The sequence below is a fragment of the Leguminivora glycinivorella genome, chromosome 21 (genome assembly GCF_023078275.1).
Source record: "Leguminivora glycinivorella isolate SPB_JAAS2020 chromosome 21, LegGlyc_1.1, whole genome shotgun sequence".
Taxonomy (NCBI): domain Eukaryota; kingdom Metazoa; phylum Arthropoda; class Insecta; order Lepidoptera; family Tortricidae; genus Leguminivora; species Leguminivora glycinivorella.
This window is the reverse complement of record NC_062991.1, coordinates 10102977-10118449: the sequence shown is the minus strand read 5'-3', so window position 1 is coordinate 10118449 and position 15473 is coordinate 10102977. Positions and strand designations below refer to the sequence as shown.

Below are 15473 nucleotides of genomic sequence, written 5' to 3'. Positions count from 1 at the left end.
GGAAAGGATGTGTTAGATTTATTCGATTGGTTCAAAACAAATGTTCGATTCTATCAGTGAGATTTTAAAAATCTTCATGTTTTCTGCATTTGTTACATTGGTGTGTTGGTGAGTTCCTCTATTCATTTCATTATCATCTTTTATTAACTGGAGCATTTTTCAAGGACTAAAATATTGAATAAAAATCAGATGAAGACGTTTTGTAACTCTGAATCATATCCCACTCTGGAGAACAAATCAAATCCGGTAAGGTGGTTCAGACCAAAAAAGTTTCTTTAAAAGAGGCTTCAGTTACGCCAAATGTTAAAAAAGCTACGATGAAAATTTAATATGTATTCATACTTCCATACTTTTCGATTTCTTTCAACCCCTTTTTGCCAAGAGCGGCACTGAAACTTGGTAGTTCATGTGCTCTGCCTACCCTTTAGGGAGATACAGGCGTGATTATATTTATGTATGTACTTCCATGGAAGAAAATAGTGAAAAAGCGACTACAAACTATATAAGACCTTAGTCAACTAAGTAATCAGTTAACTCACCTGTGCCAAGTCATTGCTGATGCTGAGCAGGGACTCCCCCTCCCTAACCCTGGCTTCGAGACTGTTCAGCCAGACGGACCGACACTCGCTGAGGTCAGGGTAGGGCCGTGCCATTCTGGTATCCCGTCCGCTGTAACAATATTATGGTAATCTATAGAGTATTGTCTATCAATTCAGTAAAAACTTCAATAAAAAAAGGTGCAAATTTCTAATTTACAATTTGGAGTTAAATTGCACCTAAATTTTCAAATGTAACGCTTCTTCTACTGATAACGTCAGCAATTTAAGGCGAAGAACGAAGGAGGTTCTCAATTATAGGAACATTTCTATTTTTCGCAGACGAAGGTTTCATTGCTGACAAGTCGGGACACACTACAACCATTAGAACAACCTATTACAACCTGGAGAGTTTTTGAGAATACTTTAGTAATTTTGATATTGCTTTTCGTATTATTTTAGTGGCTGTAAAGTCAGGTATACTTAAACAAATATTAAAATAATTATGCTGAAACTCACAATATCCTTCAGCGCTGGTCATCAAGGTCCCAAGCGAGCCAAGGTTCAAACTAGACGCTTGCGCATCCGGCAAGTTCGCGCCACGGTAGTCGATCATATGTTCAGGAGAATCGCCATCGCGTCCTGAAATAGCCAAAATAATATATGTATCTTATTACTTCTCAAAGAGATACAGTAGGAAGTAAGAAAGAAATCTAGAGCTGTATCACGCCAGATTTTGCCAGCGGAGACATGCCTCCAACATCCGTCCAAAGATATTTAGAATGGCTAACACAGATGCGATGGACCAATAATCTTGGGTTGAAGGCAAATACTCATTTTGGATCATAGAAGGAAGGTAGTAAGTAAGTATTTCTCATCGTTGGTAACAGAGATTTTCATACTGAACCTGAAAATTATTTTATAGTCTTCGAAAAATTTGACTCTAAAACTCTAGTATTAGATTGATCCAGCCAGTTTCCGAAAAGTATTCCATATTTCCAAAATTTTACGCCATTCCTCGTGTTCACATACCTTTAAGAAGCGATTCGGAGCCAAGTCTCTTCATCAGCTGAAGCCTGTCGTTTGGCTCCAAGCCTAAGTCGTGGTAGTTTTCTCCCGAAGGCAGGCCGGAGCCACGCCGTCTTGGACGCTCTTCCTCGGTGTGGTGTGGAGGGACGGTACATCTAGAGAAAAAAAAATAATTATATAAGTAGAGGGAGGTGGATGTCTCCTCAAATGGAGAAAGCGTGATTTGGACAACTTTTGCAACACATGGAAGGAGAAAACACCAAATCAGGAGTCTTGATTACACGGGCTTTTGCCTAGCAGTAAAATGATCGAACAGGATAAAAAATAAACAATATTCGTTCAGACCTACTTTGAAATCAAAAAGCCATGATTATTGATTTGGGATGTCTAAATAGTTATTTTTGCGCTGCAACTGCAGTTTACATATTATTAGCAGTTCGTGACTTAGTTTTATAAAAGCCGAAGATCGTTGATGAGAGAAAGCTAAAGAGTCAAATTTGGAGAAACTGTCGCTTCTTATCGTGCATCAAGGATATTATTACGGATTTTTTACGGCCATAACGTCGCTGACACGCCAATAAATTTTCAGTTTAAAATAGGTTACTTACTTCCATCTAGCGAGTCCAGTGGCGCCCCCAGGGCAAGGTTGGACGGCGTAAGTGCCGGCGAGCGTCCAGTTCCAATGCAAGCCACGGGCGCTCACTTGCGGACAGTAAGATCTTCGACCTAGGTTAGGTGTTGCACTTGTTGCTGTAACAGAAACATTGGGATTTGAGTCAGGAAGAAAATTCAACGCGAGTAAATTAGTAGAGAATAATCGATTTGGAAAGTAATCATATATATATATGGATATAAAAAAGTCGTTTACAAAGAAAAAATCAACAGTGATAAACGCCGACATAACCCACATCCATAATCCACATCTAGGCATTAATGCTTTAAAATTAGATATCTGTTCAATCGGTACCAAAATATTTTTAGACGATTATTTATTATTGTCTAACTTCCTATTGCTATATGCCCAATTGCGTTGCGCATGATGTAAAATGTATATACGCTTTAGAAATATTAGACTCAATTGATGCAATTCTAATTTGAAGTGTTACGTTGAGGCACTCTGTTCGGTCCTTGTTTGTTTATTTTTCTTTCTGACTCTTGGAGACCATATACATCTCCAAGGAAAAAAGTAGATTAAGTATACATATATTTTTTTTTTCCTTTGCTTAAGACAACAAGAGTCTTTTACAACTCTTTTTCTTCATGTATAATTTTTTTAGATGTACTTTGACACTTAGAGACACTATACATCTCTAACATCTCTTATTAATAATCATAATAGCTTTGTACTTTGTATAATTTCTTGTGTTAATATTTTTTTTTATGAATACTTTTGCTTATTAAATTGTATCTTGTTTTTTTTTAATGCATGTTAAATATAAGATGTAATGTTTTGAAAAGAAGTGGCCCGCCGAGTTTCTTGCCGGTCCCATAGTGGATACCCTCCTCCAACTGAGGGGGGACTGAAATCTTCTCGAGGCTGAGGCGTAGGGTTAGAGCCGGCGTAGTTTTATTTGACGTTCATAAGCGCATTGTAATATGCCTACTTGGAAAATAAATATTTCATTTCATTCATTCATTTCATTTCATTTCACAGACTCAATTCCCATCAGTCAAACCTGATCATCTTTAAATACGATTGGAAAAGCTCACCTTTCTAATGCATACATTTAACCTACTAAGCTACGCTTCATTTCCAACCCAACTGATCTTCAACGAATCTTATCCCTTGAAAATAAAGTTTACAAATAGTGGACGATAAGTAGCTCTTTCAATACCAGCCTCATCAGCCCATTGACTTAGTCATATGTCATTCACACTGCCCTCAGAGGCGCCACTTAGCGTTCACTTTCACTTTGCTTGACTTTGCAAAGTCAACACATCGCCACACATTATGCTAAGCGTTGAGTGCATGTTTATCTTGCGTGGAACTTTTACGGAAGGCTAAACGAGAGATTCTCATGGCTTAAATGGCAAACTGGGGCAAAAGAACTGTATTAATCAGGCCTATTTTTGTTTTAGTTGCTTGTGCACCTCTAAAAAGTTGAACGAACATAAGATTTCTTTGAACGGAATTCATCTTTGTGTTCCTAAGATATATTTTAAGAAGTGGAACCACCAAGATTTTTGTAGCAGGTGAGAGATTTTAAGGGTCACCCAAAATCGGTTCAGTTATAAAGTTGAGGATACTTACAATATCTCTTTCCAAATTGGTCATCAAGATCTGTGTCCGAAGCTGGGTTTTCTTTTGGTGGAACATGAACTGCCGGCGTAGGGTCAGAATCTTCATTGACCGACCATTGAGGATTTTCCTCTGTTACTACTGTAAAAAAATCATGATTTTTATTAGTGGTCTTAAGGTTCCACAAATAAGATCAGGTCAGATATTTTGTAGCCTATTTTGCAAAACAGATCATCATTCAAAGTCAAACTGTCTAAGATTAGAACTTCGTTTTCCAACCCGATGTCTACTTCTTCAACCTAGCGTTTTCCAGGCATAGTGCCAGGGTCCCCTTTCCTGCTTAGTCTTCTCCACTTCGCCCGGTATTCGGATCCTCAAGTGTAATATTAATAAATAATAATTGGAACAATCTTTACCATCATCTTCTTTATCCTTGCTAGGTTTGTCGTTCCTCGGCCTGTTCTCCGGTTCCACAACCTTTGAAACCTCTTCCTGGACTTCTGGCAACGTCTCTTTGGGAGACTGCTGAGGCTCCCGTTCTGATGAGGAATCTGGCTGTCGGGTCGTGGTCTTCTGGGAAAAGTTATTGTTGAGTCATTTGGGATTAACTTGGATATACACAAAAGATTTACGGAGCAGTGATGAAACTTGAAACTTAATTTTTTTAGCTGGGATTCTTTCCTATTAAAATATCAAGCATCAACAAGCAAAATAAAGTTCTTAATATGATTTTTGTTATATAGTATTATCAACAAGATGGAATTGAGATTATAACTCTTGAATCAAGTATGACGCCTGAACGTCGGAGGCGTAATGTTTGTTGTCTTCTTTTTTTATTTTGATTTTGACTCTGCTCAAATAAAAACAATAGGACCAAAATAATTTCACCTTTGATGCAACATCCCCATCTTCACCTCAGGTGGCAACGTGATATGAGGCCTGAACGTCGGTGGCGTGATGACTGTTGGCTTCTTCCTCTCATTCTGTTGCGTTTGGACCGGACTCTTCGGCACTGGGGGGACGGTGGACCGCCAGACTGTGGGCTGCGACGTGATCAGCCAGGGTGGAGATGGTCTGTTAGTCGTGCTTGTCGTTGATGCTGGAAAAATAAGGATGTGAAGATATGTTTGTATGTATTTATAATATAGAAACTCTAAATCTTACGGATTCATCTAAATATGCAGTAAATATTATCTTGATTAAAAAGTGGTTATAGACTTTAGTAGATTTAGAAGACATGCTTCATCAAATATTCACGAAAAATAAGTAAGGTCAACTCGCTTATTTTCGTGAATATTTGATGAAGCTCGTTAGTCGAGCGTCAGCCTTCCAGATGAACTTAAGAAAATCGATTGTAAACAATTTAATAGTAAAATTACCAAATGGCTCTCCGAAAACTGCTTCTATAGTGTAAAGGAATTTTTAGAACATAAGTTATTAAACAAATAGTGTAATATTTGACATTGTGCAGATTTCTTGACATTTAACTTTTATATTTCATGTTCTATATATGTTGGTGAACTCTACAATTCTTAATCATTAATTCATTTAACGTCCATATTGTATATTATTTTAAATTTATAGACTAGTATTAATAATTTTCTGTCAATTCTATTTTTGTATCATACCATTAATAAGTGGATGCCTTTTTATTATGTAAAAAACCCACTGACTAAATTTAGTACTATTATTGTAAAATTGTGATCTTATATTGTTAACTATTTGCATGTCGTGTTTTCGACTGAATAATGAAACCTATAAAACTTGTTATCATCCTTTACCATACGTATTCTGGCAAATAAAGAAATTCTATTCTATTCTATTCTATTCGGCTCGTTCGTCGTTGCTCGTAAAATTATAAGCTTTCCTCCTAAGCGGGATGTATCTGATCATCTGTATGTGTATCTAAGGTTGCGGGTTACAACTGGATAGGACTAGCTCAGGACAGGGATACATGGCGTACTAGAAGAGAGGCCTATGCTCAGCAGTGGGTGGGTGGTTATTTAATTTGAAAAGTTCGCCTTGGGATACAGGCCATCTTTAAAAATATATCATTAATAGCATAGCAAAGTAATATAAAACTTCAAAATGATCTTACCAGGTACACATTGGTAATGCGCTTCTAGGTACTTGAGCGTGTTTGGGCATGGGTCACCGAACATACTCGTGCTTGCCAGTATACTGCAGTTTTGGTGCATACTACATCTGCAAAGAGACAAAAATAGGTTAAAATTATTCTTTGGATAACCTTCATTCTACCCAAATATTCTTATAAAGATATTTTCTGGTCAAAAATCTCTAGATGTCTAAAAACAATGCCAGCAGCATTCGACTTGTTGCTGTTTAACCGCACGTGCAAATATCGATACCCGAGCAAGCGAAAGATTCCAATATTGAACCGCGAGCGTAGCGAGAAGGTTCAAAAAGTGGAATCTTGAGCGTTGCGAGGGTTTCAAGGCATGAATTTTAAACAAACTTTGCCAGTTGCCACAGAGTGAAACACAAAATTTTTCACCACACCAACACGAACAAAATGCTGACTATAAAATATCAAACTAAATCAAATCCATCAATCTATTCAATATTTATGATTCAAAATCATCATTTATAGGTAAATTCTACTAGCCAGCTTAAGACATCAAGTTAAAATTTGTATGAAATTACTTTGCACTCTTGTGGATAAAATGCAATTTTGCTATCTGTTTTTGAATAGCAAAGTAAGCCTTTACCAGTTGGTGTGGTGAAAACATAATCATTTCATTCTACACTCAAACATCTTTGTTACTTCGTTAGATCTTATAACATTTTATACTAGGAAAAGATAAACTTTCAAATCGAGAAATGTAAAAGTTTCAGTACCTATAAGTTGGAAAAAATACGAGTTTCCTGAGAACGTACGTAACATTGATTAAATTCTGTTCATGGCTGCTTCACCCATCAGTATTTTAGTTCGTCCAGTATTATCTTTAGGATTTTTGTATCCAAGTGAAACTTCTATGGACCCCCAACATGTTTCTAAATACTCATTGCAATTATTAAGACGCAAACGCAAGACGCTTGAGGGAGAGGGGTCTGGATCCTCGCTCTGGGACCTTCTTGATGCAAAGGTTATCCATCGCGGTTCAACGCGGTAATGCGGCAAGCGTTATGGGTACTTTTGCATCGGGAAGCTCACGGGGTGGTTTGGTAGGTTAGGTTTTTGTATCTGTGTGTGTATTGTTAGGTTAGATCTAGTTTTTAAGTTTATGCTTGTTAATGTAAGATTATTGTAATTATTTATTAATCATGTCACTTGAATGTTATTTAGAGCTAAGTATTTAGGTTTTTTAGTTTTAATTTAGTTTTATTTGTAGTCTAATTTGTACCTACTTTATAAGTTTAATTGAATAAATATATAATTAGTAATTTATAATCCCTATTTTACTAACTGGCCGGAAGAGGGAAGAGGCACTAAACCGGGAGTCATGACGTGTTCAAGGGTCCTCCAAAATATAAAATGAGACTAACTTGGTACCGAAGAAAGCAATTTTTTAAACAAGAAAGGCACTAAACCAGGAGTCATGACATGGAGGTTGAGGAGAGGTTTGCCAAGCAGTGGGACACCATTACAGGCTAGTAAAAAAAATTCATCTACTTAAATAAAAAGTGAAAAAAGGAGGTTTTACATATCTCTTTTGTTATTTCTGACTGAATGAAAAAAGTAAATGTAGGGAACTAATAAATTATTTTATTACTTAAATATTTTTTGTTTTTTTTTTTTTTTTTTTTTTTTTTTTTAAGTAGTAACACTATTATATATAAATTATAAACTGAAATACATCCGCCCGCGGGGTGGTGTAGTGGTTTATCACGTCAGCCGCGTTAGCTGAAGAGGGTTCGATACCCGGCTTCGCCACCAGTGGGCCTGATCGCTTTTTCTTTAGTGTATCCTGGTATCTATTTCAGTTTATGAAAAAAGTCAACTTAAACAAATGAAATATTACATTTTGGTTGACCATATATTTACAGTAGGTACTTTCACATTTACCAAAATGTTTATCCACGTAGCTTTCCACAAAATCCGTACGTAAATCAGCCGCAAAATAAATCACGCATCCGGTATCTCGGTCACGTCATATCTTTAAAAAGTCATACCCACGCTCGCGAATTTTTCAAAACATTTCCATTTTTAAACACCGTTTGACCTTGTTTGCATAATGAACTGAAATGGACGACGTTTATAAAACAAAAAGTGAAAAATATGACCAGTGGAAAAGGCCGAATTCGAACTGGCGTATTTAGAAATTTGACTTAAACCCTTGGGTCACTCCTCTAATTCTCTATTACATGATATCTTAGTAAGACTAATAAGAGTCTTTGACTAACAATAGAAGTGCTGAATTTATTTCACAGATGATTTTAATGAATAATACTTAAAATGAAATATAAAATATTGACAACTACAAAAACAATCGTAATCCGGAATGTTAAATTAAAAACAGTGGCAATAGTCGATTCTTCACTGGTGGCTTAGCGGTAAGAGCGTGCGACTTTCAATCCGGAGGTCGCGGGTTCGAACCCCGGCTCGTACCAATGAGTTTTTCGGAACTTGTGTGCGAAATGTCATTTGATATTTGCCAGTCGCTTTTCGGTGAAGGAAAACATCGTGAGGAAACCGGACTAATTCCAATAAGGCCTAGTTACCCTTCGGGTTGGAAGGTCAGATGGCAGTCGCTTTCGTAAAACTAGTGCCTACGCCAAATCTTAGGATTAGTTGTCAAAGCGGACCCCAGGCTCCCATGAGCCGTCGCAAATGCCGGGACAACGCAAGGAGGATATCACTTATTCTCGCTAAGGCCGTTTCTTCGGAATCCTTGTTTAGTACAGGATCCCTGCTCCGTCCTCACATTCGAAGGCCCTTAAGGCATCTATTTCAGATTACAGTTTAATATGATCGTAGTCATCATCATCATTCGCTTGCTCTTGTTCCATTTTCGTGTAATCGGCGTAACATGCCTCTTTCTTTCATATACTCGTATCTCTATCGCCTCATATCTTTCTCTTGCATTAGTTTCATATCATCTCTCACACAATCCATCCACCTTTTTTTATTTTTTATTTATTTATTGAATAATAAAAGAAAAATTATACTTTTTTTACACAAGACCCATCTTTGGCAAAACCTTGAGGAGGTTTGTGCGTCGAAGGGGAGTTTTGTGTGGTGTGATAGAAAAGGACAAACGAACTTTATCGGCTTGATAACTTTAGAGTACGTTTATGAATAAGGGGGTTAGAAGACACCTCAACATTTTTGGTAGAAATGTTTCGAGTTGTCCCCAAAAGTGCTTGTTTGCATTAGTCACACCGCTCGTCATTTGCATAGCACGCATGTCTTTATTGCCAATCTCGCTGGTAACCCAATAAACTTGCCGGGATTTCATTTTGGGCAATTTTCGCAGTTTCCGGTCGGCGGGACGCTGGGCTAATGGCGAGAGCTGATGAGACATAAATTGGGGCGTTTCTGATATTAAACGGTTTGAAAGTGTGTCATGTGAAGTTTGTCTTGCTATTAATTTTATGGGAAACACCCGGAGGCGTTTAGATTTTATCGGATTGGAGGCATTTTTGAAATTGTTTGAAGCAAAAAAAATTGCTAATATAATTCTGTACATTTTATGTGTAATTTTGCAAATTCTATAATGTAAGTGTTATGCAGTTCATATATGTATTGCAAAATTGTTACTGTTGAGTTGATCAGTAGCCTTACCATGACTTTTTTGAGTTAAAAAATACGTTACGTTTTCAGTGAGAGTTACGGAAAATGTATGGAAAAACTGAACAGCGCTCCAAGCGGAAACGCTCACGTACTAAAATTTTCATCGGTACCATAAGTTATTAACGTGTTTACTCCGAGTTTTCAATACGTTCCTTACTTTACAGCTAAGGCGCTCTCTTTCTAACTGTATGAAGTCAATAGAACCAGAACTATTTGACAGTCTCTAGTGAAAACTCAATACTTTACGTGAGTAATCATTGACAGTCACTAGCGTAAAAGTAAACCACCAATTCACTGTGATGTGTCATTACTGTCAAATTATATAACAATCCCACAACATTTTCTCGATTATATTTGCAATTTTAAATACAATTATGACTAATATGTATTAATTTATAATATTACGTGAAATTCAAGAACAGCTTAAATGTAGCAGTTAGTCAGTAGTTCGATAAAAAGATAAACCAGTGATGAAACCAGTGTTTGATACTTTTACAAAGGTAATGAGTTATATTTATTCATCATTTTGTACTGTTTAGCTACAGTTGAGATGATTATATTGGTTGCTTTCAGAAAAAGAAGATATTATTGAAAACAATATTTCCATGCCAGCCGTATGGGTATTCAGCAAACCCAACGTAGAAGATTGTTCAAATTGATAATGATTGAGGCAGTTAAGAATCAACTGATTACCTACAGCAGCAGGCAGTATCAATTCATGGGCATGTTAGTTCCTCAATGCACAATACTTGTACCTGTTGTCACCATAACACCATATCTCGTGGGTATATATTAGAAGTGAACCAAAGGAAAAAACTTCAAAAAAATCATCCTATTACTGAAATAAAGTATCTCATTCTGTGACTTTGTTTATTTTGTAATATTCTTGAGTAACAGGCTAAGTATTTAATAAATTGATGTGAAACGAAAACTAAAAACCTAAAATTCAGCGTTTTCGTACATATCAAACATCAATTACAACGATATCGACATAGGTAACGACAAAGTCTAAGGTAAGGTATAGAACTTTTGAAGGCGATAAGCCATTATGCGGTGTATATGAAGATTATAATTTGATACAAAAGTGAGTAGAAAAAGCATTTTGAAGCAAGTAAAATTGTATCTAATTTTTTGGCAGGGCACGTAGCCAAATGCACAAACGATTATGATTAACATCGTTATCGTAGCTTAGCTATCTCTATCACTTTTCCGTATTGACATGACAGAGCTAGACTGAATTTCGATCGGCGTTTAGCGCATAGATTTAAAGTCCATGGTTCAGCGTCAACGATTGATATTTCAGCTAAGTCCTAGTGTCAAAGTTGACAAAGCTAATTTTTTTTTTTTAATTTATTGGGAGCATTGGCAACTTGGCAATCAGCACAAACATATAATATTTAATACAACATACAGCAGAAGAAACAATTACAGGAATAACAATTACTTTGTTAATCATAAAAGTAATATTGCACATATTGAAATGCTAAACTTATGACTATTTAGTAACTACACAATACAATGTTTTATGAATGAAAAGAAGTATTTTTGAACAATTACAAATTATTTACAAAGCACCAATAGTGTGCATAATAAATTCATAAATTATAGGGTTTATGCCTACAGCCTTCAAGTTCATTTCCCGGTTCTTTGCTTGGCGGAAAATCCCAACAAACCCTAATAGGGATGGGTAGGGTTAGGGATAGGGATAGGGGTAATCGGTCGGCAATCGGTAATTGTAAGCGATAATGCGAGAAACTACTTTTTACCCACCGACAATAGTGCCCAGATACGGAGCTATGTGAGTTCTGTTGTACAATATGTAATTTCCTCAGTGTATATAGAATACATACCTACTCGTACCTACTACCTATGCTGTGGTTGCTGTGTAACATTTGTACAACCACTGCAAGCATTTCTTTTTTAAAAACAATAGTAATATGAGTAATTGAAAAAAACGCAGACAAACGTCTGCATAGAAACCTACGGATCCAAATGAAAATTTTATTATTTGTATATGTTTGAATAAGAATTCTTTTAGTACGCGAGCGAAACCGCGGGCAAAAGCTAATTCTATATAAGATGCTATGTACCCTTTTTCTGTAAAAAATATTTCTATTTCTTTACTACTCAAGAACATCACAAATAAACAAAGTCAATTAATGAAATACTTTATTTTAGTAACAGTATTATTTTAGCACTTCTATACATACACCTGTGATGATCATGGCCAATAATACCATTAAGTGCATCGCGGAACAAAAACACCTATAAATTGGTACTGCTCCCCTCTGCTGCCCTAAGGTTTTGAGTAGCTTAACTGCCAGAGTGCCACAGTATTAATATCAATTGAACCATCTTCCATGTTGACTGAATACCTTACGGGTTTGTTCGGAAATATTGATTTCAATCATAGCTTCCGTCATCTTTCTGAAACCAAAAACTGCTTTGAGCATTATAATCATCTCAATTGTAAATAGTACAATATGATGGCCAAAAATAACTCATTACCTTATTTGATTTGTTCACTGGTTTATCTTTTTATTCAATTTTAGCTAATCTTGAATTTCACGTAATATTATAAATTAATGCAATATGTTAGTCTATCTGTGAGATCCTGTAATTGGCTTTCTGAATCATATCTTGTTGTATACTGCTAGTTTTATAGCTGTTGGTTCTCCATAACATAAATAAATAAATAATTTTATTTAAAACTGCAAATATAATTGTGAAAATTCCGTGTGATTTTTGTATAACTTGACAGAAATGTCACGTCAGAATGACTTTGCCTATGGTTTGAGGCCTACTACCGAATACCGAAGTTATCGACATGTGGACATGAGTCTCTTTTACTCTTATCAGTATAAAGTGAAAGAGGAAGATTCCCTCAGTGCGTATGTTTCGAAATTTGCAGTAGACCCTATATTGACAGATTTCGATAGGTAAATTACATTTACATATGATTTTAGTTCCATCGCGTAAACACCAGAGGCGTAGCATTCGCCTATAGTTCTTTCTCCGTTTATTGATAAACTTAGAAAGGGATAGAAGCAGCTTCTTTGGCGTGAAGTTAGGCACAATATATTGTAAACAAACGTAAACTCACTTACTTTCTGAGTAAAGTAATACGGCTCTCACTTGGGCAGCCCATGGTAACGGTACAGATAATGCTTGTTTTTGATTAAGTAATATATTCCATTTTGATAATGAATGGGGTTACAAATTGAATTTAAGACGATTGTCTGGATTTAAATAAAAAGCCTAACGTTTTTAAATGTATACTACTTTTTGCGATGCCCAAAACGAAGTACTTTTATGCTTGAAGAGCAATAAGGTACTACATCTGCAATTCCAAAAGAAATTCTAATATTTTTATTTGATGATTCAAAAATTTCTTATTTATCGTTGACTGGTAAAGAACGCCTTAGTACATTAAGCCTCTCATTTGTACTTATTTATACCGTGCAATAAACTTTCGGATTCAAACTAAAGCCGAGATAGTTTAAACCTACTATACGATACTATTTTTTATCTTCCCTACAGTTTCGTTTCAAAACAAATGCAACCAATTTTCTCTGTACCCCTGATGTGTCGTAACTACTGAACCGATATTGACAAATGTAGTGTAAGCAATCATTAGAATATGGGGGGGTGAATATCGCAGAATAATACAATATGGTGTGAAATTTCAACGCAAACTTCCCCTTTCTAGCGATAACAAGAAGCTATGTAAATATCTGGGAAAATACGATCGAAGCTAGTAATGTTTTGAACATGGTGGGAGTGAGTCACTAAAATGTTGATTTAAAATGCATGGGGTTGTAAATTCTCGAAAATATCACATACAAAGATATTTGTAAATTGTGGAGTGTACAAGTTTTTAATGGGTCGGCAACGCGCATGTGACACCCCTTGAGTTGCAGGTGTCCATAGGTTACGGTGACCGCTTTCCATCAGGCGGACCGTATGCTTGTTTGCCACCGACGACGTGGTATTAAAAAAATTAGTCTTCTGTCATACTTAAGTGACAAAATTCTCTTATTCCAAGAGTACTATTCAGAAGTATTGATAACGAACATAATCATGATTAGTTTAACGACGATGATAAAGATTATTAATAACGATTTTGTGGATGAGATGAAGAAATTGATTCATGTCTTCTTAGACAGAGAAATATAATCATAGTAATGATCATTAAATTAAGAAGCAACAAATCCCGCATTTTCTTGACTTGACTAGTTGCCTGGTAACGAGCATGATGATGATAAGCACAATAACAATCATCATGCCGATTATAAAAATAATGTTGGCGATAAAAACGAAGATTCTGATGATGCTAATAATCAAGTAGAAAACAATAATTTACCTGCTATGTAAAACCCGTAAGCTCCTCGTAGACATGCAGTTGACGCTCCAGTCAGTATTACCATGGTCGTTGCAGATGGTGATCGAGAACCTTCCATAGTTGGCTCTGATGAGGTGGATGACGGAGCCTTCTCCGCACCCGATCTTCAAAGTCTTGCCTTCACACGCGTACGCCGTTTCATATCGAGGTTCTGTAAAGAAGAGAAGAGTAAATTAGACGGTGGACAGAGAAATAGTATTAGCTTGACAGAGATTTACAGTATAAGGTGTCAAAAAGTTTGTTTTCAGTTGCTGATTAGCAGGTACGGCTGGCACCGGCACTTTCATTACAGTGATTTAAAATACTTAAGGATATATAGCAATGAACACTTCCATTAGTATCTAGATTACTACTTGTGGCTGTCGGAACAACAAATTTGATGATTATAATGGCAAAAAAACGCTACTACAATGATTTCTGTGTTCGTAAATGTGAGTGGAGTACCTATGCTTCATGGTATTGATTTTATTGAGTATTTTTGCAGTAATATTAAAATAAATAACACAGCAAAAAGTACTTTCATAAATGTAAATATCTGTAGACATAATTAATCAGACCAAGGAGAGGAACTGAGTGATTAGATTACTAGCGATAAAGAGATTAAAAACATATATTGAATCAACATTTAATAGATGAAAAAAGCAAGGGAAGGATGACTAGAATTCTTTGGCTTCTTGGTATATGATTTATGCAAAAGCGATGTAAAATTCCCGATGCAGCGATGTTGTAACCTAAGCGCAGTTGTAATATAATCTTGTGGTTGCGGTTATCTCTTGAAGATTTTGTTTTATACGGATAATCGCAGGTTTTAAGTTATGTATCAGTAACACGACTGCATGAATTAAAAAAGATTGAATATTCATTTCATTTCACAAACCCAAAATCTAGAATTAGAATGAGCGGTGACGGGTTTAGAATCTCACCTCTTTTCTTTTGTTTAAGTATAGGTATCAGTAATAATGTGTTAATCAATACTTTATTAATGCATTTAGCTTTTTATATTCGTTTGGCAAATATTATATTTTCTTCTACTTTAAGAAAGCATCGGTAGTGAAGAACTCTAAAACAAATTCTGGCCCACCAAAGATTTTTACTTCATTTCTTATTTATATCGAATACAATCGATGTTATTCTTCTTTTGATCGATGGCCACGTCTTGCCGGATTACGTCCGCAATCATGCACCCTTATCTACCCTCAAATAATCCAATTAAACATCGAACATTGTTACGTTCAGAATCCATTTGCGCGTCTGATATCAGCCGAGACAAAAGAAACTGTCGACTCAACGTTCTATAATCAATTCCTGAACGATTCATCAAACTGAGAAAACTGGCGAGTTGGAAATGCACGGAATACAAGCTACCGCTCTATGAGTCACCGAAATTACCTATAACATTAAGCGCGCAATGGATTTTGCTATAATAATCCTATCTGTTACATCGTTCGCGTAGCTGTGAAAATAATGAATGGTCAAAAACAAATGCACAGCGTACATCGGCAGTTTTCTATG

General features: G+C 36.0%; 1 protein-coding gene across 1 annotated transcript in view; it reads right to left on the bottom strand.

Annotated features, from left to right (window-relative positions):
• LOC125237560 (latrophilin Cirl) overlaps positions 1 to 15473 on the bottom strand; it is a 277700-nt gene that overhangs the window by 18989 nt on the left and 243238 nt on the right. Inside the window, 11 exon segments of the mRNA XM_048144688.1 lie at positions 540 to 643; positions 646 to 669; positions 1056 to 1178; positions 1569 to 1720; positions 2174 to 2315; positions 3817 to 3945; positions 4221 to 4374; positions 4693 to 4712; positions 4715 to 4903; positions 5903 to 6009; positions 13923 to 14112. Of these exon segments, the coding sequence (XP_048000645.1) occupies positions 540 to 643; positions 646 to 669; positions 1056 to 1178; positions 1569 to 1720; positions 2174 to 2315; positions 3817 to 3945; positions 4221 to 4374; positions 4693 to 4712; positions 4715 to 4903; positions 5903 to 6009; positions 13923 to 14112 (1334 nt within the window).